At 36.8% G+C, this 27,809-nt stretch overlaps 1 protein-coding gene and 1 non-coding gene across 4 annotated transcripts in view; one reads left to right on the plus strand and one right to left on the minus strand.

Annotated features, from left to right (window-relative positions):
• Nucleotides 1–27,809, minus strand: part of PRDM5 (PR/SET domain 5) — a 206,842-nt gene that overhangs the window by 87,437 nt on the left and 91,596 nt on the right. For 2 of the 3 annotated variants that reach the window (XM_060011850.1, XM_060011849.1), the window contains exons 4-9: nucleotides 27,556–27,730; nucleotides 24,993–25,167; nucleotides 23,353–23,474; nucleotides 19,401–19,480; nucleotides 14,997–15,081; nucleotides 13,593–13,750 (exon numbers count right to left, since the gene is read on the minus strand). In XM_060011850.1, coding sequence (XP_059867833.1) covers nucleotides 13,593–13,750; nucleotides 14,997–15,081; nucleotides 19,401–19,480; nucleotides 23,353–23,474; nucleotides 24,993–25,167; nucleotides 27,556–27,730 — 795 coding nt within the window. Of the gene's footprint in view, nucleotides 1–13,592; nucleotides 13,751–14,996; nucleotides 15,082–19,400; nucleotides 19,481–23,352; nucleotides 23,475–23,734; nucleotides 23,828–24,992; nucleotides 25,168–27,555; nucleotides 27,731–27,809 lie in introns of all 3 variants that reach the window. The other variant, XM_069540664.1, reaches the window with a different exon arrangement.
• LOC132426400 (U6 spliceosomal RNA) lies at nucleotides 17,805–17,911 on the plus strand. Its single transcript, XR_009519693.1, has one exon. It is a non-coding gene; the product is annotated as a U6 spliceosomal RNA (small nuclear RNA).

Raw genomic sequence — 27,809 nt, forward strand, 5'->3', positions numbered from 1 at the left:
GCATAGATATAGGAAGCACTATTAATCCGTGACAGACAAAAATATATGTGTAAACAAGAAACAACAGAAATCCACCTGCTAGATCTAAAAATCAAAAACAAAAAACAACAGTAAAAACAGCTTACTCACTTGACCTGTTTTCCATTACACATCAGTATTAACGCATTGGGCACAAATCAGTAAATAAAATTCTATTCTACCAAGGATGGCGAGATAACAATGCTCATAAATGCTAACATGTAAAAAACTGAACTATGTTCTCTTATTAAAATAAAGCAAATCATATAATTGATGGGTTATGTTATGATAACTGTGGTATAAAAATAAAAGGAATTATTTAAAGAAAAGTCACTTTATTCGCAGCATACAGATTTATACATTTTCTTTGTCTAATGGACACTATAATATTAAAGATATAAATATTACCTATTAACATAATGTTAGTGAGAAAGGGATTATCATGACTGTTTTCAACTGTGAAAAATATAGAAAAAGGATGGGAGGAACAAATATATAAAACTCAGGATAAACTACAGATATTCAAATGTGCTATTTAGAGATATTAAAATGATAGGTGGGAATAAACATATCAATAAAATAGAACAAAGAGTAGGTTTCTTTTATTACCAAAGATATATGAACATTTAGTATAGGAAAATATGGCATTTCAAATTGGTATAAGAACAGTGGACTGTTTAGTAAATGGTTGTGAGGCAACTGTATAGATATTCAGGAAAAATTAAGTTGTGTCTATTCCCCACCCATTACAAGAGATAAATCCCATTTCAATTCAGCTATATTTTTTTTAATGTGAAGAATAAGACACTAAATATACAAGAAAATATGAGTAAATATTTAAATAATTTTTGAGTAGGAAAAGGCTTTCTAGGCATGGCAGAAAACCGGGTACTCAGATGAGAGAATTAAATTTAAAACTGCAAGGCAAAAATACTCGGTGACACAGAAAATATTTGCAACATACACCAAAAGTTTAAAATTACTAATATAAAGAGTTATAGCAAATTAATAATATAAAAATTCCCCCAAAAGGGCAAAAGGACTCTCCTCCAAACAGCACTCTTAAAATTTCATTGATTATTTATTTTGCGCCAAGTCTATGATATGCACTTCATGCCGCTACATGCCAGTTCTATTTTATATTCTGGGGATATAGTTGTGGGAAAAAAAAGGCAAATGTCTCTGCTACTGTGGAGCTCTTACTCTAGCAGAGAGAGAGGAACAATCAACAAATGATAAAATATCAGATACATGCTACAGAGAAAAATAAAGCAGGGAAAGAGGACAGCAAATGTTTCAGAGAATGGGGTAGCAATTTTATTTTTTATTTTTTTGCGGTACGCGGGCCTCTCACTGTTGTGGCCTCTCCCATTGCGGAGCACAGGCTCTGGATGCACAGGCTCAGCGGCCATGGCTCACCGGCCCAGCCGCTCCGCGGCATGTGGGATCTTTCCAGACCGGGGCACGAACCCGTGTCCCCTGCATCTGCAGGCGGACTCTCAACCACTGTGCCACCAGGGAAGCCCGGGTAGCAATTTTAAACAGGTGGTCAAGGAAATTCTGGCTGAGAAGGTGACAGTTGAGAGAAGATCTGATTGCACTGGGGCAACAGGGGCAGGTTTCCCTCTGGGTGATCTAGGCAGGAAACTCCACGGAGGCCAGTGTGATAGGAACTAAGTGGAAGAGTGGCACAGAAATGGGAGAAGGTGGAGAAATGGGAGAAGCAAATCATGTAGGGCTTGGTTAGCCACTGCAGGAATTTTGTCTTTTACTGAGAGAAATATAAAATCTCCCTAATGGGTTTTAAGCAGGTAAGAGGCATGATTCACTTGGCATTTAACAGGATGCTAAGGTGGCTGTGTTGAGAACAGGATATAGGGAGACAAGGGAAAGCAGAGAAACTGAGAAGTAATAGCAATAAACCAAGCAAGAGATGATTAAGACCTATACCAGGGTGGGAGCCACTAATGTGAAGGAAAGTCAGAGGCTTCTGGATCTATTATGAAAGTGAACAGGTTTTGCAGAGAGACCTGGATATGAAGCATAAGACACAGAAAGAAGGAAGCAAGCATGCCTCCAAAATTGTGACCTGAGTAACAGTAGGATGGATTAGCCATTAACTAGTATATGAAAGAGCAAGCAAGAAACAAGTCTGGGTAAAAGATAAGGGCTTCAATTTTGGGCAAGTTCAGATGACTATTAAGAGATGTCAACAGGCAGTTGAATATTTCAAGTCTGGATTACTGGCTCTAAAACTTGGGGATGTCAGATTACGTACAGTATTAATACTTCCAGCCATGAATGCAATTAAAGAATGAAAAATTTAAAATAAAATACTATCTATGGTCTATCAGACTGGCAGAAGTGAAGAAAACAGATATCATTCTGTGTTGTCTGAAGGGTAAGAACATGCAAGCTCACATCTGGTAATTGGGAATGTAAATTTTCTGAGGGGCAGTGTGGCTCTATTTACCAAACTGATAACTGTGCATAGACCTCTTGACTAACCAATTCCTTTTATAGAAATATATCGGACAAATTTTTGCACTTTTTTTTTTTGGTAGCGCTTCATGGCATGTGGGATCTTAGTTCCCCGACCAGGGACTGAACCATGCCCTTGGCAGTGAGAGCATGGAGTCCTAACCACTGGACTGCCAGGGAATTCCCTTGCACAATTTTTTTTTAAAAAGTAAAGAATTCTTTTTTAATTCCCATTGACAGTTATAAACCTAGTTAACTAAATTCTAGTGACTATTAAATATATTTTTTCTTTGATATGGAAAAGTCTCCATAACATATTTTGAGTGTCAAGAGCCGAATGCAAAGCGTTATACAGTAGAATACCATTTATGGCACATTCATACTCACACAGAACAGGGTCTAGGAAGATGTTCTACAAAACACTGAGGAGGGTTTTCACAGTAAAGTGGACAGTGGTATTTGACAGAGTTTTTGCTTTGTTCTCTAGAACTTTCTTTGATGTTTTAATTTCCTACAAGTAGTAGATAATATCATTATAAAAAGAAAGAAACTCTTTCATTTTTAGAGCATCCAAATTGGAAAACAGGGTTGCTTTAATCTTCCAAAAATATATTCCACCCTAACCCATTCTTTCTCTTTTTCCAAATCTAGGACAAAACAACTTGTGGATATGATTTAGTGGCTTGATGATTAAAGAACTTGGGACAGCATAATGCCTTAGACCTATGTTAACCAAACCAAAGCCACAACTTCTAGATACTGACCTGAAGTCAGTAGCACGTTTCAAGCAGTAAACTGTTAGTACATAGCCAGGTGAATAAATACTTTGTCAAAAAGGTTCCAACGCCCAACACCACGGAGGTGTGATGGCATGACCTGTGAAAGTCTCAGCATTCAATCTCATTTAAGTAAGGTGGTAGTGAAATACCTGCAAGTTGTGGATAGAGGACTTCTGTCTCCAAGATATATTTTACAAATACCAAATAAAATGAACCCTCTTAAAGGGTTTCTTATCCTTCAATTTTTCATCTCTACAGGGTTCCAAACTTTCCACTGACTTATTCATCACATTATCCTTGAGCTCCAGAACACCCTCCTTTTAAATGCCAGGCACTGAGACACCAATATCTGCTGACGTAACAAATGAGCTAGTCCACGAACTGGCACTATGAAATATATCATTTTATGCACCATGTCTGATTATTGTTGCAGATGTAGAAAATACATAAGAAAACGTGTTGCACTACCTGTAACACCTAGTAAAATGTCTCAAGAATGCTTCAGAAAGTTTACAACATAATTTTTATACAATAGTTAACAAATTATCACATTTCTAGCCAACCAAACCAAATACTAATTTCCTGAGAGCAGATTAGCCTTTTCCTCAGGCCCATTCACAATTAAAAATAACTTTGACTATCAGTAATGTATACAGCTCCACAGTTAGCACTATTACTTGAAATGACATTTCTTCTTTCAGTCATGTGCAAAACAAGAAAACTATGACAAATTCAGGGGAAATAAGTAGAGATTCAATAAAACTGGAAAAAATATTCCAGAGATACATGTGTTAGAACTATTCTTTAAAAAAAAAAATCTCATTATTGAAGTCTGTATAAAAGTATATTGCTATCCCACAGGGTCACATAATAAACCTAAGGTTTTAGAAAATGTGTGTCATCTGGCTGTTTACAAGGTCTGTGGATTAAATTTTTACTGTCAGACTTACAACTGGCTTCCTTAAAAGGACTCACAAAAATGAATAGAAACTGGAGAAATACCGAAGAAATCAGTTTCTTTAAGCTCAGTACAGAAAAAGGTAGCTCATGCTACACAGAGAAGTGAAGATGGAGTACAGCCCTGAGTAGCCAGTCCAACCTTTCCATTGTTTGAAAGCCACAACTCATTAGTACAAAACCATAATCTCAAGGGGCCAACTACTGAAGTCCCTGCAGCCCTAAGGACACTCCTCCTCCATATCTGTGGGAGACTGGTTTCAGGACCTCAGAGGATACCAAAATCCAAGGATGCTCTCAGCTAGTGGGAACATACTACAAAGCACACGAGGCTCAGTTCAGTGCTCTGTAACGACCTAGATGAGTGGGATAGGAGGGGGTGGGAGGGAGGTCCAAGAGGGAGGGGATATAGGTATACGTATAGCTGATTTACTTCATTATACAACAGAAAATAATACACCATTGTAAAGCAATTATACTCCAAAAACAAAAAAATGGCATAGTATTTGCATATAACCTATGCACATCCTCTCGTATATTTTAAATCACCTCTAGATTACTTATAATACCTAATACAATGTAAATGGTTGCCAGTGCACAGCAAATTCAAGTTCTGCTGTTTGGAACTTTCTGGAATTTTTCTTCCAAATACTTTGCATTCGCGGTTGGTTGAGTCTGTGGACGTGGAACCCGCAGACACAAAGGGCCAACTGTAATGCCCTGATCAAGGCAAAGGGAATTTGCTAAGAGAAGAAATAATCATAGGCTTTCAGATGAAGTCTTCCTTGGAAGGCAACTCAGGGGGCTTCCCCTCTTCTATACTGCTGAGAGACGGTATCTCATATTTGTTACCAAGGATACCTGTAGCAAACAGTGTTTTCAACACATGACTCTTCAGGCTAGCTGATTTGACCATTAATTTAAAAGTTCTGCCTCTGCATGGCCACTATTTACTACAGCTAGTCTAGAGCCATACAGAACAAGTTTATTCTCGCTTCCAAATGAAGCTCTTTGAATATCTAGAAACAGCAACCATGTCCCTTCACAAATTGTCCAGATAACAGAAACTTGTAGCTTCACTACTGAAGATAAAGTTTTCAGATGCATCATAATAATGTGAAGCAGAATTTTCTGCATAGAAGTAGGTCTCCTAATTTTTATAAGTCATATGTAACACACCATAGCAGCTATACTAGCTCCTTTAGTGGATAACTTGTTTGCTAGGCAAGATGGCGAAATAAATTGGTAATCTTGCATTGAACTTTATGTGCCATCCAAAGAGAAACAAGCGCAGATTCCTAAACTGCAAACAGACAAACAAACAACAATGGATCAATTCCAGTCCTATCCAAAAATTACTCTAAAAATTAATACCAGTCCTTCAACAGGAAATAGTTTTCTTATAGTATAAATCCCTAGTAATTAACAGATAATAGGAAATAGGATGAGAATAGGATTCCAAATATTTGGAATAGATAGATATAAAGTAAAATGTCTGTGTATGTATGTGTGTGTGTGTGTATTTAAACCACTACCCAATTATCTAAGTGTCAACATGGCCAGAGGATATTTTCTCAATTGAAACTCTTATAAAAACTAATCTATTTTCAACATAATACAGATGCAAACAAAGTCAAAAGATCAGTCTGATTCTAAACTGATTCTAGTTTCTAATTTTAAATATAAAACACTCAATATGGGATATTAGGTTCAAAGCTTATTTTTTACTGAAAATACTGCACGTCAGCATATTTTAATTATAACATACAATTCTCATTTGTACAGTTCTAGTTTTCATTGGTTCAAGTTTGTGGCATTTTCTAGTTTGATACAAATTGTTATAGAAGAGAGAAGAGTGTCTCTTTTTAAAAAAGTAATAGTTTTCCATTTATTTTAACTTAGCTTCCAAATTTATACTACCTATTCACTAAGACTGTCAACATCATTTAAAATTCATTACCCTGTCTATTGCGGGTTCACATAAGTACACTTCCTGCCCTCATGCTAAATCTCCCCCATTTGCCATGCTCTATGAGTCACAGTTTATTTCTAAAGTTTTTTGTCTTCTCTGGGTGAAACAAACCATCACCAAGTCTTCTGGCTACAGCTAACCTGAGTTTTTTTTTTTTTTTTTTTTCCCCAATCCTCTTTCACTTAGTCTTCTTCTAATAGATCCTCTGGGCTGAGAAACGAGTCAACCAAACTTGGTAGAATTTCAGGTAGAATAGAAATGAAAGGGACAAGGGAAGGATCTCCATGTTATACTAAATACTATGTTTTAATACATGAAAAAAATAAGAAATATACTGATAATGGAGAATTTAATGATAATAGAGGAAAATAAACTGTTTTTATTTCCTGCTTTTTCTATCCTGAACGTATCTGAACCAAACCATTCAGAAGAACAAGGGTATATTTGAAGAATTTTTGTGAAGAGGAGCTGTTTTTTAATATATGACACTGATTTCCAGGAAGATAAAAAGGAAGCAGCGGGGCTTCCCTGGTGGCGCAGTGGTTGAGAGTCCGCCTGCCGATGCAGGGTATGCGAGTTTGTGCCCCGGTCCGGGAAGATCCCACATGCCGCGGAGCGGCTGGGCCCGTGAGGCATGGCCGCCGAGCCTGCGTGTCCGGAGCCTGTGCTCCGCAATGAGAGAGGCCACAACAGTGAGAGGCCCGCCTACCGCAAAAAAAGGAAAAAAATAAAAAAAGGAAGCAGTGATAAGACATCTGCTTATTAACATTAATCTTCCCAAAACACCATGTGAAAGAATTTTGAAAAAGGAAAACTACAAAGGAGCCCTTGTCCAACAGATATTAAAAAACATTATAAATCGCAACTATTAAAATAGTCTGATATTGCAAGGGAATACAGATTAAATGGAACAGAATGGAGTCCAAAAATAGATTTATACAAGAGGCGTTCAATAATGTGATAGCAGTGGTATGAATCAATATTTCAATCCATACCTAAAAATAAATTATTGATGGATTAAAATACCAATTAAAAAAGAAATATAACTTTTAAAAGCATTGACGAGTATTTGCATAATCTTGGAATAAGAAAGTTTTCTAAATAAGACTTAAAACTCAGAAGCTATAAATACTCAGAAGCCATAAAACTCATAATCCATGTCATACTTGAAAACATAAAAATGTAAAACTTCTTTACTCAAAAGATGCAAGTTGATAGATGGGGACAAATATTAGAAACAAAAACAGCAAAGTATTGATATTCATAATATCTATAGAGTTCCTAGAAATCAATAAGAAAACAGCCAAATAGGCCAGCAGAAAAAGGACAAAGAGTACCTACAAGCATTTCTCAGAAGAAAAATGGAAAAAAAAAAACATAAAAAGAATTTCACCCACCATTGCTAAAATGCAATGAAACATCACCTTTCACTTCTCAGACTGAAAAAAAAAAAAAAGGCTGATAACATAGATGTTTGTGATGGCACGGAGCACTTTCATCACTACTAAGTGAAAATAAGAGCTTTTTCAGAAGGCAGTTGGGCAGGAGCAATCAAAATTTAAAGTAAACTTAATATCTGACCCATAAATTCCATACCTAAGATCTAGTTGCATAAATACTCTTGGCAAAGTCACAAAGTTTTATGTAAAAGGATGTTCACTGAAGTATCGAAATAGTAATGGTCATAAAAAATGAGTAGCTTTATATGAACCTACCTGAAATGCTCTCCAAGTCATAATGTCAAGGCACAGAAGTAAGTTCCTGAATGACATCTGTGTCATAAAACCATTTACATTTAAATATACTTTTCTCCCAGATGGGTAGCCGAGACCTTGTGTTCTTCTCCAAGCTCCACCCAAAAAGCACATCCTCTTACACACAAACATCAGTGTGGAACGTGGAAGTTCCTGACGATTTACTAGGGTGACGAAGGAGGTGCTCTGTACTTACAGCATTTGAAAGCGCCCCTCCCAACCTAACACTCTGGAGTCTCTTCTTACACTCTCTTCTCCATTCCAATGGTCACCCTTCCCACCTTCTACCCCCCCACCTTCCCAGCTCTTCCCAGAGGTGCTCTGTACTTACAGCATTTGAAAGCGCCCCTCCCAACCTAACACTCTGGAGTCTCTTCTTACACTCTCTTCTCCATTCCAATGGTCACCATTCCCACCTTCTACCCCCCACCTTCCCAGCTCTGCCACCCAACCACCTCCAGGTCGCACCTTCCCATTTCTAATCTTCCCTATTCCAGCCCATTACAGTGACTTAAAGTATGTCAACGGCATTATGCTGAGGATAAAAACTGAATTTTACTCAGTCTACAAAATATCCTCCGGTTACTAGGATCACCTGCCTTTGAATATAGTAGTAGATGTGGTAATAATGAACAAATAATTTGTACAACAACGTGTACAGTTGTTAATATACTTGGGAAAGCCCAGAGGCTATTCACTGGGAAGGGGCCTAGAAACGTGGTAGGCAGAAGGGAGGGTGGCTGGTGCCGGGGATTCTAACCTAAGCTGCATAACTAACTACCCATGCATTCATGTATGATTTTAGGGATTTGTTTTCATAAGATGTCTACTACAAAGGAAAAAAAAGGAAAACAAAATTAATTAAAAAATAAAGAACATTTCCCTTTGCGGTTTTAAGAAGGCTTATGGTGTGCACTTGATCAGGCGGGTCAAGTAAAGTGAGCTCAACCCCTGGGTTGGGCTGGGCTGGTAAAGAGCAAAGAACAAAGGCAGTATTCTGGAGGTGAGAGCCAGTCTGAACCTTTAAGTGCAAGGCAAGAGTCAGAGGCTAGAGACCTGGAAGGCAAGGCCCTGTGCCCACAGGAACCGGGGTGAAGAAAGCTCTGAAGAGCAGCAGCAATGCTGTGGTTCAGGGAAACACCAAGGCACAGTCTTTAGTTGACGGCTCTTCAATCATAATCTGGGGAAGCAGAAGCAAGCTGGGAGGCAGGTTCTTCTATTAAAGTTTCTCAGGGGACAAAGGGCCATCACTGATTTGGGAGTAAGTGAGCTACATGTGAAATATCTAACTCAGAGCCAGGAAAGGGTTCAGAAAACTAGAACTGTGCAGTGTCTTCAAATGAAAGGTTTAAAGAGTTCTTAGCTATCTCGGGCTGATAAACCCAGTGCAGAAGGAACACAACCATGATTTTTCAGTGGATCACTAGATCACTGATATGCTCATAAAGTCAAGAAAGGGAGTGCTCAGAAAGGGAAAAATGCTGCAATACATATTGCAAATAGAGATTTAGAGAAATCACTCCTCGTATCATAACTACCATTTAACTAAGAACACTAAATCATTTATTTGGGATAATTTTTTCATGAATTTTTATTCATTCGGAAAATGTCTGCCACATTCAAAGCACAATGTGGTCAACAGGTGCCGTGAATTAAAGTACAGCATCTATCTTCAAAGCTTACTGTCTAGTACGAGAAATAAGGTGCTTACATTAGAAACTGTACGATGCCGTCCCATCATCCACCAAAGAAAAATAACTGAAACAGGGTAAGCAATTTGCCATTAACTAAATGAGCTTCAGAGGAACATCTGTATCTGTTCCTTTCCTCTGTCAGGTTCAATTCCTACATGCATGCCCCCCTTAGTGTGAGCTTCTAAGAACACAAACACATTCCTTGTGAATGTGCTTCTAGAACACAAAAATAGGCAATTCTGGAGGTACAACACCTTAAATGAACCACCCACTACTTCACCTACAACCCACCTGAAGAAGAGAAATCTGATGCAAAGTTGAAGGAAAAAGTGGTTGTGATGGAATTACTGAGCCACTGTCTTTCAATCTACAACCTGGCACCTTTCTTATAGACTGCCAAAGATTTCTTTTATTACGTAAAATTTATGCCATATATTATGGTCTTAGAACCTAATCCCTGATTTCTTTATAGAGAGACCTGTCCTTTTCTTTAAGGTCTAATAAAATCTCACCTGCACAAAGTCTGACCTGCAGTGTCTTTCAAACTGTCTGATCATGACCGAAAAGATAATTTTTATATCAAAATCTAACACATACACACAGACACACACACACGTGTATTATTTCATTAAATGACCCTTACTCTCATACTTTCTATTGTATTTTTTATTCTATTCTATTCTATTCTGTTCTGTTCTATTCTATTCTATTCATGACCCAGTTAATTACTTCAAGACCCACAAAGTGGTCATGGCCCAGAATTTGGAAATCACTGGATGAGGTGTTAGTAGAGGACACCCAATGGAATTATTTTAGGAGAGGTTATGACCAGAGTTCCTCATCGGCTTCTAATGTTCATCCCTTGAAGGTCATATAAAGGTCAGGAAAACAGGTCTCTCATTTGAAGAGACACAGTTCTTTCCCCCAGGAGCTTGTCTATGACTTAATCAGGACAAAACCTCTCTGTACTCATTCCCATCATCAAGCAAGTAGTGCCAGCTCCAGGATCCAAGATGGCTCAGCCCATCTAGATACCACACCCGTCACAGGAGTAGAAAGCACTATACACATCTCAGTTTGGCTTTGCTTTAAATCTGACAGGGAGCAAAATGGAGGGTGAAGACTAATTAACTAATTTCTGTTTCCTGCGGTTCTGAAATGTCTGTCCAATTGTGATTTAAAGGATCACAGAATATAGGTGGATCCAGACGAACAATCTTTATTTAACTAGATCCTAAAAATACAACTATGAATCAGGTTAAATGACTGTCAGGAAGGATTAGGGAAAAGAAAAACTAATTTTGACCTATTGAGCTTGTATAATTGGCAGGATGACGAAACAAGTAATTAAGTTTAAGAAACAGAAATCACTCCTTCAAAATTTCACGCCCTATTGTCCATCACAATGAAAACATTTCCTTTTCAAGCAAATTTAAATGTTAAAAGAATTGACCCCAAAATAAACCAAATAAGTATAATAGAAATACGCAAGTTACATAATCAAAAACCCCAAAGAATAATTTATTTAAAATAACAACCTTTGGTCATGCTACATGATGAAGATGGGTCTGACTTTTAGTGGGGTTTTTTTCTGCTTTCCTTGCATATCCTTACTTTTTAGGTTTGGAACTGGCCACTAATGAATAACGAAGGAAGAAAAAGTTGATTTGCTTTTTTCACCATAACTCTTGGAAAATATTTTAAACATTTTCATGTAACCATACCAAATACACGCTAGGATCATAACACAGTGAGAAGCACAACTGTCCACAGCAGAAGGATTGAATGTGCTTTCCATTTTGGAAATTACAGGCATCGTTGTTTCTATCCTTCCCAGGGCATCATTATTACTTTCATATGATTTATGATTAAAGGTATGAGAGATGGTGCAAAGATCCTGTGTCAAATTCCCATATGGCATATAACATAAGTCAAACTGTGAAAAACTCGTAAATGTGGGTAGATCAGTTTCATCAAAGAAAGGAGCAAGAGGGTTCCAGAGACTTAGCAGGAAACTAGCCAGATAATTTTTTATAGGCATGTAATTCCAGTGCAGCAGTAATGAATGTGGTCCTGCCTCTGAACATATAATGCCTGAGTTAAACATAAGGGCGGTCAGCAAGAAATTAGGCAGAGATGATTTGGTACACCATCAATCAATCCTGTTTACTCTTTCGTAAATCTGCCTTTTCTTTTCTTTTTAGACTGAAGCTGAAACTGATACCGTAACTTCTTAAATGATTTAAAGAGATGAAATGATGTGTTTGTAAAGTCCCAATAAATACTGAAATAATTATAATTCCAATGGAATATTGCAAATAAAAAGGTAACAAGTTATTTGAAAATGCATTATTTATACGTTGTTTAATAGCATCCTACAATATACCAAAATCAATAAGCAAATATGTATCACATCACAAATTTAAACATACACTTCGAAGACAATGAATATCTTTGCACACATTTTCTGAATTCAATTCAAACATTATTTATTACCTACACAAAGTAGATTAGATAAAACTTTCTTTTTTTTTTTTTTTTTTTTTTTTTTTTGCGGTACGCGGGCCTCTCACTGTTGTGGCCTCTCCCGTTGTGGAGCACAGGCTCTGGACGCCCAGGCCCAGCGGCCATGGCTCACGGGCCCAGCCGCTCTGTGGCATGTGGGATCTTTCCAGACTGGGGCACGAACCCGCGTCCCTGCATCGGCAGGTGGACTCTCAACCACTGCACCACCAGGGAAGCCCAAAACTAACTTTTTGATACAAGAACTTGAGTAAAGTGTAGGAAATGCAAACAAAAATCAATAGACGAAACTAAGAGACTGTAACTTGAAGAGAGTCCTGCTAGAAAGGAGGGACGGGAGAAGTTAGAGAGGTCATGCTGAGTTGTTTTTGATATGTCTCATGCAGAAAATAGGAGGATACAAAGCTGGAAAAGGAAGCTGAGGTCATGGTGTAGAGAACTCCGAGTGACAGGGTAAAGCATCATATGTTAATAGGTGCTGGAAATCTACTTATAACGTTAGAGTACAAGAGCAATAGAGCTGTGCTTTGGGATGATTTATCTAGTCAGCTGAATAAGTGGGAAGTGATAAGTAACAAGAAGCTGATGAGATGAGTATTAAAGTGATGAAGATAAGCCATGATCGGGATGTGGAAATGGTAAAGCAATGGATGATTGTGACGGTGATAAGGCAACGTAGAGGGTACAATCTTTAAGAATTAGCTTCTAATTCTAAAAACGGGCTAATATTACAGAAGAGACAGGGATAATTAGATGCTTTTGTCCTTAACAGAAACTTCCAAAAGTGAAGTTATCTGGAGCGTGCTAAATTCTTTAGGTCAAAAGGTGCCCAGTTATGTATCACACGAGCTGTGGCAAATGTGTGTCTGAGAGCTGGGATTAACAAAATAAATCACTTGGAAATCATCAGTACAGAGTTTGTACCAGAATTCATGGATATAGCGGACGCTGAGAACATAGAAGAGGCCTACAGTCAAAGCAGCCGGGATAACCCCCTGGGGGAGGGTTCAGAGAACAAAGAAGCGCTCAGAGAAACTGGCAGAAGACCTAGCAGAGTCACTAAAATGGCGCGATAGATGAAGAGGATTTCCAAAAGGTAACAAGAGCAAGAGTGTCAAACTTTATAGAAAGAAAGAAGAGAAGACTTTGCAGTTACTGCAATGCTGGAAAACACTGGATGACACTCTGCTTGTGAGGAGAACAGTGTCAGTAGAGAATACAGATAGGAAACAAGGCCACAGGGGTTACGGCCTGAGTGAGTGGTTAGAAAACAGAAGCAAGATCTTCTCCAATTATTTCATATGTACAGCATGACTCGGATATCCAAAAACTTCTTTGAAGGTAAACAATTGGTAATTATATCAGGAAATCAGCAAAAATACATATGTTTATAACAATATTAATAAGCTTTTACCTTCTTGTGATTCTTGTAAACATTTCTGTGGGCAAATCCCTTTCCACAAAGCTTGCATTTGTAAGGTTTATCTTCACTGTGTATTACTTTGTGAGCACCCACTTGATCGAGCCTCTTGAAAGATTTATTACAAATCTCACAATTATAGGGTCGTTTTTCTGTGAAAAATGAGTGGAGACAATCTCATATCTACATAAAGGTAAAGGATAAAAAAGAAAACAGCCTTACCTTGTATTACTTCTTATGGATAAGTCAACTAAAACATGATCCAAACAACTGAAACCATCTATTACCCAATCCATCTGTTAGATAGGTGAGCCTATTCACAAAAGAAACATCAGTTTGTTCTTTTATTGATCTATTTGCAAGCTAAATGTATAAAGTAGCTTAGATATAAAGATGAAGTTTCAATTCAAGGAAGAAATCCTACTTCTAGATAAAAAATCTGCTGATCGGTATGAGTTCAAGCCAGGGTCACAACTCCGAATGCAAAGGGTGAGTGGCCTGACAGTGATGAAGGTAAAGGACAGACCTGCCTCCTGCTGGGCCAGCAGACCCCACACAGGCCGAGCTTCCAATTCTCAGCAGAAACTACACATTTAGGTTGCTGGGTAAAATCCACATTTATACAATATTCATGTAATGCTGACAACTTTTTCAAACAAAGCGTATCTGAAGGCCACCAGATCTTCTATTTTCGATCCACCATTTTTGATCTTCCATTTTCATTTGCCAAAATATCTATATCTGTCTCCAAATGAAGTAGCTATTCAAAAACATTCTGACTTAAATGGTCTCAAAGTACAGACATTCTAAACTCTAGAAAAGAGACTTCATAAAGCTATAAAGTTATTTTCAGAGCTGAATTTTTCTAAGTCTGTGTAACTGACCTGTTACTCAAACTTGCTTAAAATGAAACTATAGCTTTAAAAACTTACATTCTCAAAATGTATTTATAAATTTCTCACTAACATTTATTAGTTCCTTAGTTAGAATGTGAAAACATCTAGAAATGTCAGAACTATAATTGTTGAGTCGCTCCTAAATATGAGACACTCTGCTAGCGTGGTACATAGATGACTTCGTTTAACCTGAACAGCAATTTTGAAAGGTAGGATATCTTTTCACAGATGAAGAATATAGAAACAGAGGCTCAAGGAGGATTAGGTAACAAATTAAATGGTGAGTTTGAAGATCTTCAATTTCATTTAGTCCAACCACATATGCTTCAGAAACAAACTGAGGTCGAGAAGCTAAGTAACTTGTTCAAAATCACATGGCCGGTCAATGGCCAACCTGGAACTAATAACCAGGTCTCCTGATTACCACTCTCAGAGCTCCTGAAAATGATGAGGTGAATCTTTTGTAGAGATTTCAATACAAATGGAAAAATATGTATTTTACCTGAGTGGGTGATCATATGACGTTTTAGCTGATTAGCTGAAATGAATTTCTTCATACATTCTTGACAATCAAATACCTCATGAATCTGCAAAACGTTAAATTGACAGTTAAGTCAACTATCAAAGCCAAAAACTGTACAGAGCTCAAGTAAAAGTATAAACATGTGGACAGTTGCTACTGCAATATCCAAACTATATATTATAATTCAGCCCTAATTTGTTCACACTATCCTACATAAATTGAAAATACAATGAACATGTTACCTAGTAGAAACATATTATTAAAAAAATGTAAGACTGCACGTTATTTAAATATGTAAAACAGCTGACCTATTTTTAAAGTGCATAATAAATTTACACTCTCTGTAAAAAATTACACCTAGTATATATTAAGTCTCTGTTATGCACAAATTTAGACTTGGAAATACGTAACTTGCCAGTAAAAATATCCCCTTTACAGTAGTCAACACTCCTTTAAACTTAAATATATGTAGTACAGAACAACACATTAATTAATGTTAGAGACAAGGAGATACATGATTGTGAAAAGCATTTAGCTCACTGCAAAACTCTCACAGGATAGGATGACCACAATAAAAAACTTTATTAGTTTTATTTTTAAAAAATTATAATAAGGGGGAGGAGCATAACTTTAGCAAACAACTGGCTAAATATTACAGTTTAATATTAAATTTAGTTCTTTCCCTCCCAGAGACTTAATCAGAGAAATTGAATAGGCGGTATGAAAAGCAGAAGCTTAGTTTATTACCAGTAACAATGTACAAAGTTCTAAGAGGAATGTGTTGCAAGAAGCCTTATATTAGAAATGTTGATCACTCCAATGAATAAGAGCATCATACCATTTTGCTGAAGATTCAAAAATGGTTTTGATGAGGTCCTGTTTTTGTTTCAACCTCATTAAAGGTAGTGCTCACAAAACTAAACCCCAGACAAGCAAAGGTCCTTCTGCAGGAAGCCAAGATACTGTGGTGATCCTTGCAGGATATCTAGCGCCACTACAGAGTGAAAGCCAAGGCAGAAGACCCTGAACTGGTACAGCAATGAGTAAAGAGTGGAGGACTGGTAAACGGCTCCCCTGACCTAAGTGACCGCAGAGGAACTCAAGGCAGGAATGGTGAAAAGACGTCACCAGGAAGGAAAACGGAAGCTGGGGCAAGGCTCACAGATCCCTGGTCTGCAGTCTGTGCCTTAAGCCTATGTCCAGCCACATGACAGGTCTGAGGAAGGCAAGTACCACATAGTACAGCAGGAAAACTTTCAGCCTAAGAAATTTTAAAGGCAACATCTTCAATCATCAAAGACCCTCACAGCAATTATATAAGGTGTAATGTTTATTTAAAGATAATAAGAACAGATTTATATTCTTAAACTCTGTTTCTGTAACATATATCTTTTATAATAAGCTACTCTAAAAAATGATGATGTGCCTTCTGAGACATACATAAATGAAAACATATTTATTTTCATTTTTAATGTTAAATTTTAATTAGTATATACAAATTTTAAATTATCCATATGAAAGTGGCAGCTGTTAAATAAATTACTGCAAAATATATTTGTTCACTTAACTCTCATGGCTTCTGAAACATGAAACATTTTTATTTATTTATTTATTTTTTTTGCGGTACGCAGGCCTCTCACTGTTGTGGCCTATCCCGTTGTGGAGCACAGGCTCCGGACGCGCAGGCTCAGCGGCCATGGCTCACGGGCCCAGCTGCTCCGCGGCATGTGGGATCTTCCCCGACCGGGGCACGAAGCCGTGTCCCCTGCATTGGCAGGCGGACTCTCAACCACTGCGCCACCAGGGAAGCCCCATGAAACATTTTTAAAGGTTGAATTGAATTGATATTATCAAAATTATAAAAAAGAATATTTACTGCACATGAAAGCATTTTTGTATTGACTATCTTATAGTGGAAAATTCAATCCAAAGCTATTCTCAAAACTCCTAAAAAAGTTTTAATAGAACAATCAGATTTAAAGTGAAAATGACACTAATTAATGCCTAATGCTAAGTAAAGCACCTTTTGTAAAATGTCCAGCTTATTAAATTGACATAGATGGTAATAACTTATCATTTGAAGTCCCAAATTAAATAATTTTCAGGAGGATCATAATATATCTTATTGTAATATAGGGCAGTACACAGTAATGTAAGACACTGTTCTAGACTATAAAATAAATTTGACCTATTCATACAGCACCGTCTACTGGCAAGGTGAAATACTACAACCAAACTCTATTAGACATTAGACATACCCAACTATACGAACAGTCAAAAATGGAGTCAGTAAAAGCTGCCTGTGGCTTCAGAAAGGCTGAGTCAGAGGAGTTATGCTGTAATGAAGAGCTGCACTGAGCTACTAAGTTATTAACATTTGCAGAAACAGAATGGCTGTATTCCACCACCACCAGGTAGGATTTACATCTACCAAGATATTCCCTGGGGGAAAAGTTCTCATGTTATGAAGAAAATAAATGGAAAAGAGAACACTTTTCAGAAATATGCCCCACTACCAACTTTGTTGAAATAGTCTATTTGGGAAAATCTGAAATTTGGTAAGATATCTTAAATTTCAACTTCTTAAGATCAGAGAAGGAAATCAAAGAATTATAAAAGTATGAGGATTTTTTTTTTAATGTTTATTCAACTGGATTTAATCTTTTTGTCTCAGACTAGGTTCTGCTTCAGAAATCTTAAGGGTGATGAGAAGGGAGGAAGAGAGACGTAAAGCAGCAGCATCTGGACTGGAGTTCTGTGCAAAACTTCCCTTAAAAGGTAGCTTCAGTGCTTGCTTCAGCAGCACGTGCACTAAATTTGGGATGATACAGAGAAGATTAGCACGGTCCCTGAACAGGAATTATATGCAAGTTCTTGAAGTACTCCATATTTTTAAACAATCTGATAAAATAACCACATGGAAACTGAAAAGAAAAAAAAAGTAGTTTCATGGCACTTAAGAGAAGTAATTAAAAGACACTGATCAGTTCAAAAGTCACACTTCATAAATGAGAGAACACAGGCCCAGTGTTACATGGGGGGGTTAGGGACAGAAGAAGGTGACATCCACTGTCTTCACTCCTGTCCAGTGCTGTTGCATTATTTCTCCCTAAGGATCATAATCATTCAACATGTAGGATATAACCTTAGACATCTTAACAATTCAACTGTCTTACATGTTACAGGTTAAATCAACAGCACATGCTTGGAGCTACAGCATTGAATATCATACGAGTTTTAAGGCCTGTCAAGTTATTTTGGAATACAGACACACACAAAGAGACAAAATTCAACTTACAAACCATAACAAAAGTAAAATTTTACTTTCACTAGTATCATCTCCTCTCTTCATTAGTATTAAATGACTAAAAGACAATATTATATGCTCCTAGATATTCTGAAAAAATAATATATGAACTCAGGAAATAATCATTTATATCTTTGTTATTATAATATAACATAAAATATATTTTTGGACTCTGCCATGATATGAACAAAATCTAAATTTTAATTTAATTCTATTCTGTCGAAAATTCTATTACCTAGTGCTAATGTTGTTAGGGTTAATAACTGTCATTTACTTTTCAGGATAACTTTCACATTAAGATAGCAACTTAGTAAGTTTAATGCTTATTGCAAAATGTATTAAATTTATTTTCTCCTAACACAGTTGGCCCTTGAGCAACACGGGGGTTTGGGGGTTGGACCCACTGCACCCCACTCCCACCCCCCAACCTCTCCCTGCAGTGAAAAAATCGTGTAACTTTACAGCGAGCCCTCCGCATCTGCATAGTCAACCAACCCCTGATCGTGTAGTACTGGAGTATGTGTTTACTGGAAAAATCTGCTAAAAGTGGACCAGCACAGTTCAAACCTCTGTTGTTCAAGGGTCAACGGCATAACCGTTTCTGCTAACAACACTCTGACATTCTTCTACATTATTTTTAGCTCTTCAAAATAATAGAGCTCTTTGTCTTCGTTTTGCCACACTTAACTATAATATGCATCCATTTTAAGCTACATGTCACTGCAGAGCATATCATAAATACACAAAAATATATGGTTTCCTCAAATATATAGTATTTCCTGAGCAAACAGCAACTGGGAAAGCTTGAAACCAGTACGAGGTGTCAGTCAGACACAATACCGTGTTGGAGAAATATTTCTAGTAATTCTGAACAACAATAAACAACTCAAAGTATTCTTTTGCGAGAGTTCACTCTTCTGCATATCAGTCTTGCATTTTAGAATATGTTAGTAGTTAAACTAATGACAAAACTCTGTCTTTACCATATAAAAATCAGCTAAAAATTTTCATGGCCGACACTATAAATGACTAAAAGATCTTACACTATGATGAGCATTAGTCTTTATCTTACTGACCTTCCTATGTTCCTGCAGGCTTGATGCTGAAGAACACTTTTTATTGCACACTGAACATATGAGTTTTTTCTTAGGATCCCCTAAACAAAAACAACAAACAAAATAAAATAAAATACCACCATGATTTATATGAGAATATTAAGAGGAGTATTAGATACAGAGTTTCTAGGTGATTTATAATTTCTAAACAGGTATTTCATCTTCTTAACTTACAACTCCAAAATTTTCAGCGTTGCAGATATATCCATTAAACTCAGAAAAAGAAGAGGCTACATTTTAAACGCTTTCAAAATCTGAGAAATATTCAGCTTGGTATACCACTTTCTACATATATAAAATGGGCCTTTCACCTTTCCACGTTCTAATTTAGTATTAAAAGAGAAAAGCACACTTCCGTGAAAAATTAAAATTAATCAAATGTGTACATAAAAGAAAACCTGTATTTATTAACTCATAAGTTGATTTTGCTACTTGCTTTAAATTTTAACAGAATATTTGATTTAATCAGCTGGATTTTTAAAAATGGAATTCAGAGATTATTCTTTTCAGCACTAGACTTGATCAGCCTGCAAGATCTGAGAGTATATGATTTATCATATTAATGTTAAAAACCAGAATAAGGTAAAATCAAGAACAATGAAACATTATATTGGCATTCATATTATTTTACAAATCAAAACAAAGCTCAGCTTTGTCTTCTTATAGAGTGATTATAATTATAGTAGACCATTTCAAATTTCAAATTTCACAGTGGTTATAAAAAACAAAAGACTCAACAAAACAAGATTTTCAAATACGATATAATAGCAATATCATCTGCACGATCATAAGTAACCACAGAATGGTTTTTCAATTTTTATTTGATTGACTACAAATACTCAAAAAGTAAACAAATAATAAAAGGAACCACCATGCAGCCACTGCCTGGCCCCCAAAATGACTAATCCATGGCTATTCCTGCCAAAACCTCAACCTCATCCACGACCTCACTCCTCTATTTTCTTGAAAGAAATCTAAAATCAGTAGAAAACACGATTACAAAATGACTTGATTAAAAGACTGCGTTTACGAGACAGCAACACTTTCAGAAAAAGGAAGAGATTAATTTTTGTCTTATCATTCAAAATACGGATTTCATATAATGCACTATTTTTAGCATGCCAAACAGTACAGCCAAGAAAAATTTTCTTGGTGATTGACAAGTAATATGGCTACTAAAGGAGAAAATTCTCCCGAGGAAAATGAATATCCGACAGCATGCATTTGGTCATCAACTCTCCATCCATATCTATTATACATGAGGGGCCACTGAGAAAGAATATTCCCTCTTTTCCAGCTTGCACCAGCGGGTATGTCCCTCCTTCAACCCACAATCCTTTATTTCCCTAGCTTATCCCTCAACTCAGCTGCTCTCTGAGACTAGACCTTATTCTTTCCCAGAAGGTAGGTCAGGCTTGAGGGAGAGAAGAGAAAGAGAAGTGACATTTCCACAACCACCTGTTTCACCTTATCCCAATACTCCTGCCATGGCTCCTCCAGCTAGAATCACAGGCAATACACCAAACCCCCATCCCTACTCTCCAATCTCTTCTCTCCTCCTATAGCTTCTATTCTTCATCCTAGGACTGGAATCCTAGTTCCTCAGAGAAGAAACATGGGAAAAGTTTATGACTGTTTGCCTGAGAATGTAGATAAATGTTATTTCCCATATATACAAAATCTCTATGTCAGCATCCGCAGAATCGAAATCAAAAGAGAAAGATGGTTAAGGTGAATTAAGGAAGTTAGACCCTTCACTGTTTCCTCTTGAGTAACTGGGAAGGTCACCCTACAAGCTTCCCCAGGTTCAAGGACAAGAGCATCTACAAAGCCACTGCTAGACTTTATACCATTTTAGTTTTACTATATTCAGGTTAAGTCTGACATTTGACTTTCTGATTCAGCTTTCAAAAAGAGTCAGGAACACATTACTTACAAAGGTAGGAGATGCACTGAAAATTAATACAACTGTACTGAATACGCAGTCACTTAAGTACTGCCGAGTTTCAGCACTATGTGGGTTAAGTGTGCTTCTAGGAGCTAGTCTGAGAACCTACCCACCGTATGTTACAGTTTCTATGGAAAAATGTGATCCATATTTAAAAATTCAGCTACTCTCTTCTCAGCATCTTCAATTCATATCATCTAATGAGGAACATTTGTCATCATCGGTGGTAAAAGCTGCAAGATCTTCTCTTTCCTTGAATACCTTTGTCTTTCTACAGTAAAGTGTTCTACGACCATGTGTATGAACACTGCTTTTTTCGCTATTCTGAATATGGAATATTCTTTCCCCCAATGTCTGTGTAGCTGACAGATGCAAGGGAAGAAGCAAGAGAGGGGCTGTGAATGACCGATTGAGCACCAATTCCAGCAAAAAGTATGCATGGTGGCCTCTGGCTGAAATACAGCAAGTTTCGTATTTTATGTGATCCACAACACAGAAAAATAAAAGACTTCCTTTTACGTTATTTCCTACAAAATCACCGTAAGTTTTCAGAACCAGTAATATTTTAATATCCAAGACCAACTACAAGAAGCCTCAAAGAAATTACGCTTCCAGCACAGTCTGAAGACCACATGCCCAATAACAAGAATGCAAGTTTCCAGAGTTTCAGTGTGCATCTGTTTTTTTACTTAGTTCAGCAAAGTTAACTTTAAAAATGACATGAAAGGTTTGTTATAATACATTGCAGACAAAGATGGAGAAAATTAAGAACAGCATTTTAAACATAACAGCTTTAAAAAAACAAAAACTAGGAAGAGACAGGTCTATCAAAAAGTTATGATTGCCTTTTGCAAAGACAGGAAAGGCCCAAGTAGAAAGAATTCAGAAAAATGTCATCTTCTCTATATCCTTCAAAAGGAAAGAAAGAAATCAGAAGACTGTGAAGTCCAAGTGATGTGCACCATTCTGAAGCCACATTTCACAAGCCCATACCTTCAGCCACCCTGAGCTTTCAAATATGGCTTGTACTGAGCGTGCAGCCCAAACTGGTGGTGCGAAGTTGTAACTAGCATTAAAAGAGACACTTTTTGGACAATGAACAAGTATAGGAAACAGAAACCGAGTACCGGTTATTCTTTTCTCCTGAATGTGAGAATAAACAGGATAGGAGAAAAGAAATAACACTTTCCTCATTTGCAGAAAGACATTTCCACCCAGAAGCCAACGGCAAAAGTAAACACATGAGAAAAATGTAAGTATAGAAGGATAAGAGGAGTGCCATGAACCTCAGCCTCCTTTAAGGAAAAGACACTGAAGAAATAAAACATTAACTCTGACAATAATCATCTGTTCTATTTAGTGCAACAGATTCAATCCCTAAAGTCAAAATACATTTACCATGTGCTAAGCAGATGAAATCTAAGTGACAAATTTTCTATTTGTCTTATTGTTTAGCTAGCCATTAGAAGGAATTCAAATAGTATCTACTTTATAAATCCAAATATATTCAATTAGCATGTCAAAATGTAGCCAGTAATTTTCTCCAATATAGAAGAAATATAAGGATTTTTAAAAATGGAATTTTACTGTAAAAATATTAAGGCAGAAGGACATCACTTAACAGTTTTAAAATATATCTACTAAAAGAGAAATTTCACATGCTAAAATATTAAAATTATTATTTAAAACATTAATTCTTAATGCACCTGGCTACCAAGCACAACTAGATTCTAGCTTAGGTTTCCAGTTATGATTAATTCAGAGATAGGAAAAATGACGAATATTGCTGAAATCAAAAAGAAATAGTGCTCAGTAGAAGAAAAAAATTCCATTTCCAGAGCTCTACATCTGTGTGAAATACAATGGAAAAGCAAGCTCTCTCCTCAAGAGTGAGAATTAAAAACAGATCGCTGTGGCCTGGGGAGAGGAAGCCCCTTTAAAAACAACCCTCTGATGAGTTCTCACCGGCGTGGATGTTTTCCTGGTGTCTTCTCAGGGCATCCTTGCTCTTCAGTCTCTTTCCACAGCTGTCAGCCTTACACACAAACCTGGCATCTCCCCGGCAAGTCTCCTGGTGCTGCTCAAAACTACAAGACAACCAGGAATGGGAAACAGGGAGAAGAAATGGTGAAGACACCTACAAACTTCTAACATCCAGGCTGGCTTCTGTAATGCATGCTCCCCAGTAGAGCTTCAGGGTCATTACAAGTGTTACCTAGGCAGGTAGGAAGGAAAGCACTGAAATTCTGCAGCCATATGATACTAAATCACTAAGAAGCATGAAAGCATGCATGCCTACGATGACCCGCAACTATATAACAGCCATCTGATAACTCAGATACAAAACCTTGACGCTGAACTGAAGGAAGAATTGCAAACAGAGCACTGAAAACTTCGTGAAGAATCCTTCAGACTGCTTTTCGCTGAGCACTGAAGAACACTGAGGGGAAATGGACAAAAAACAAAAACTGGAAGTCTAAGACAAAGACTTATGAAAATATCTCTACTTTGAATGAAGTCACATTCATGATCTCTCCTTTCATTCTGCCTTTTGCCCTTTAAACTGTTAAGTAGCTCCTGCAGTTGAACTATAAGACTCAGCTCAGCAAAAGTATGTTTGGTGTAGAATATGTAATACTAAATTGAATAAAAGCTGACTAGAATGCAGTTTTAAAATCTATTCATTAAAAACTATATAGCCCTTGCTTGGTTTTTTTAAAGAGTGTATAAGAGAATTTCCAAGTTTTAAGTTTAAGTTTTGAACCGAAATTTTTCACCTCAAATTTCATAAGCAAAAGTGGATGCATATATGAAAACTGTCTTAATATGAAATACAGCATGTTTCAGAATTTTACTTTAATGAATTAAAAAATGAAACATTAAACCTATGTTAAAGATTTCTTGCTCATATGCAAGGTGACATTCTGTTAAAAATAAGTTTATAAATATATGTATCCACTTTCTCATTTTTAATAATTCACGATACTGTACAATACTTAAGTAAAAGGATAACTTAATATGCTGTTAATATATTTAAAATAATAAAGGGTGCAGAGCAATGACTGGGACCATTTAATTCATTTCATCATCATATCTTGTACATATTCATCTTTAAATTATTTCTCCAACATCGCTAGGAAATAAACAGTGCTTCCCAAAATGGTCCTGTATTCTTCATACTCTGAACTCTCTCCATTTCTTAAACTATTTTTCTTTTTTTTTTTTTTTTTACAGATTTCAGAGGGAATATCGAATGCAGACCGCTGAAACTTGATCTGCCACCTCAAAGCACTAGCTAAATTATGCATATCAGATTTCAAATTAGTACATCAATGAGCTTAATATTTAATGGCAAGTTATTAAATGGACAAAGATTGATTAGCATAAACAATGTTTACTTGTTAAACTTCATAATCAGAATGTTTCAAAAACCAATGTACTATATATAGTAAGAGAAGTTTATGACAGTGACGATAGAGAATGCTTAATTTCTACACACACACCATCACACACGCACACAGGTTAGAAACTATAAGACAAACGGAATGAAACAGTTAAACAACGTGTCAGCTTATAATTTTAGATATACTCTTGAATGTACGCACTGTCTTTGCAAAGCCTGTTTAACTGGGAATTTCTTCCCACAGCTCTTGCACTTAAATTCTTTCTCCTCTGTGGGTTTCTGGTGCAATGTCTGAAGATGCTCAGCAAGAATTTCCTCACTGGTAAAACTCGATTCACACTGGGGACAGGCATAGTCCTCTTTACAGCCAAAGCGACCTGCGAAGAGCCAAGAACTGCTCAGTTTTGCCCTCATTTTAAAATCAAAATTAATTGTGCTTAATGGTACCAGATTAGTAAATTTTTATTATCTCTAGGAGTATGAATAGGTTGCCCATGAAAAATAATAGGAAGTGTTACTAGAACACATTATTTTTTAAATCATTTAACTTGTGTTTCACCAAATTAATACAAATCAAAATCAATGTTTAATTTACCCTGTAATATTAACTTTTCACATCAAAGAGTTATAACAAATGTTGAACTGCAACGGCAAAGTCTTCCCTGAAACGGGTTATCCTGAGTTCACTTTTAGCTGCAAAAAGAGAAAAACTCAACCAAGGGGAACTATGTTGAATTACCAAGGGGAATCTCACATATATAAGAAAAAAGGCCAAGGTCATAAAAACAGCATTCATTACAGTAGGCGGAGTGAGGCTCCACTGTCTCTCTGGCTGTCAGTCCTATATGGACTCTCATGGCTCTACCCAAATTTTTCAAAGTGTGCTTCTTAAATTACATATGTTTTCTGGTTATCAAATAAGATTAATTTTTTTAAGGTTTTTTTGGATGTGGACCATTTCTAAAGTCTTTATTGAATTTGTTACCATATTGCTTCTGTTTCACGTTTTAGTTTTTTGGCTGCGAAGCAGATGGGATCTTAGCTCCCCAACCAGGGATCGAACCCGCACCCCCTGTGCTGCAAGGAGAAGTCTTAACCACTGGACCACCAGGGAAGTCCCAAGGTTAGATTTAGATAAAATGCAGAAAATATGAAGAGAATAAAAATCACCAATAACCCCACCATGAAGAGACAACTGCTGTAATCTATTTCCATGCCTGAGTTGTCTTTTGTGCATTCATATTTCATGTGCAGTCTAAGAACCTTTATGATCATACTTTTTATGCAATTTCATGTATTGCTCTTTTTTCCATTTAATATTTTCTCAAGTCAAATTTTTTTTAAACTTAAGGTACCATAATTTACTTATTTAACCAAACTCTCCATTGTTTGACATTTGAGTGGATTCTTTGTTTCTTTTGATCACTGTTTGGTTGGTTTTGCTTCTGTTTTGGGAGGTTTTTGTTTGTTTGTTTTTTGGGTTTTATATTTTGCTTTGATAAACAAAACTGAATTCTAAACTGAAAATATCAACAATATAAGCACGTGATTCATATGTTCTAAGAATCTGTGTAAGTTTCTGTTGATTCTTCTTACAAAAGTAATAGAAATTGATATTTTGTTAACTAAATAAAGAAAAATCAGGGTAGTAATAAGTAGGAGACTTATTTTTAAGGTAAAATAGTGGACACAGTAATACCGTACCCTGGGGGCAACGCTGAAAATAAATACAAAAATAAAGAAAACATAGAATAGTACAGAAATAATTCCCATCACCCCAAATCTGACATTCCAAACAGCATAATGCATATTTGGAAAGACAAAACAGATAGCCTGTCCTCATCTTCCTTTTAAATACTCCAACTAAAATAAAGAAACAGAAGCATAATCTGGCAATACTGAGAATACTCATACTTTTTCAGCCAATGACATACAGTTAGAATAGAAAATTCATATAAAAGACATTAATACCACAGTAACTAAAGAAACCAGTGTCACTTCTGAAGTGGCTTTGTTAAGCAAAATGGAAAAATTCTCTATAGTAAGTATCAACCCTTTACAAAATGTGAACACCCTTAACACCATTCAAATTTCCCTCAAAGCCCATCAGGAGTAAAACACAACAAAACAGAAACAAGCCCTAATAACAACTGATTATTCCCTGGCAGATGACAAACAAGTGACATCTATCTCCTAGATTGCAGGGCTGATTTAAGCAAGTCTACCTATGGTCATCATACATTTTTGGTTACCCTACTAGAACAACCCAGCAATGCTGTAGGCCTCTATGATCAGAACAAAGAAAGATTTCCAGATGCTCCAGATCCTCAAAGGATCTTAAGAGTGAAGCCCAGGAATAATCCCACAGGGCCCAGCAGGACCCCTGCACTCACCTTTCCCCATGTGCAGATGAGAAAGTAAAGTCTCAGAGTTAGTGACTTGCCTGGTTATAACAGGCATGAATGGCAGACTCGGGGCTGGAGTACAAAAATCCTCATTACTGGCTACCCACCAGTGAGAGCAGTGAAAGCTGGGAGCTGCCGCTGACCTTGGCAGTCCTACAGGGCACGTCCATCACCCACCCCAGCCCATCATTCCCTTCCTGCTGGAAGAGAGGCACACAACTGAATATCCTCCGAGAGTTCTGACAAAAACTAACTTTATTTTGAGAACACCCTATTATATTGCAATTATAATCAAGCACAGTTCAAACTTTATTTCTCCTACAATTTTCATTCTCTCGGACCATCAATTAGAGGTAATACCTTTTCTGCCAGCTGTTGATTGTCCTTTAGAATTTTTACCTTCCTCTTCTTTGATCATTGTCATAATTTGCTGTTCTTCTTCATCGGCCTCCATGTCACTATCCAGGTAGCCAATCAGAAGCTCTGTATCTGTTTCTATATCTTCAATTGCCAAATAGAAAATGTTTTCTCCTTCCTGAGACAAAATTAAAAACATGTGCTGTTATATGACCAATATATCTCAATAATAAAAAAAGCTAAATCATTCATTTTTG

Source organism: Delphinus delphis, chromosome 5, assembly GCF_949987515.2.
Source record: "Delphinus delphis chromosome 5, mDelDel1.2, whole genome shotgun sequence".
Lineage (NCBI taxonomy): Eukaryota > Metazoa > Chordata > Mammalia > Artiodactyla > Delphinidae > Delphinus > Delphinus delphis.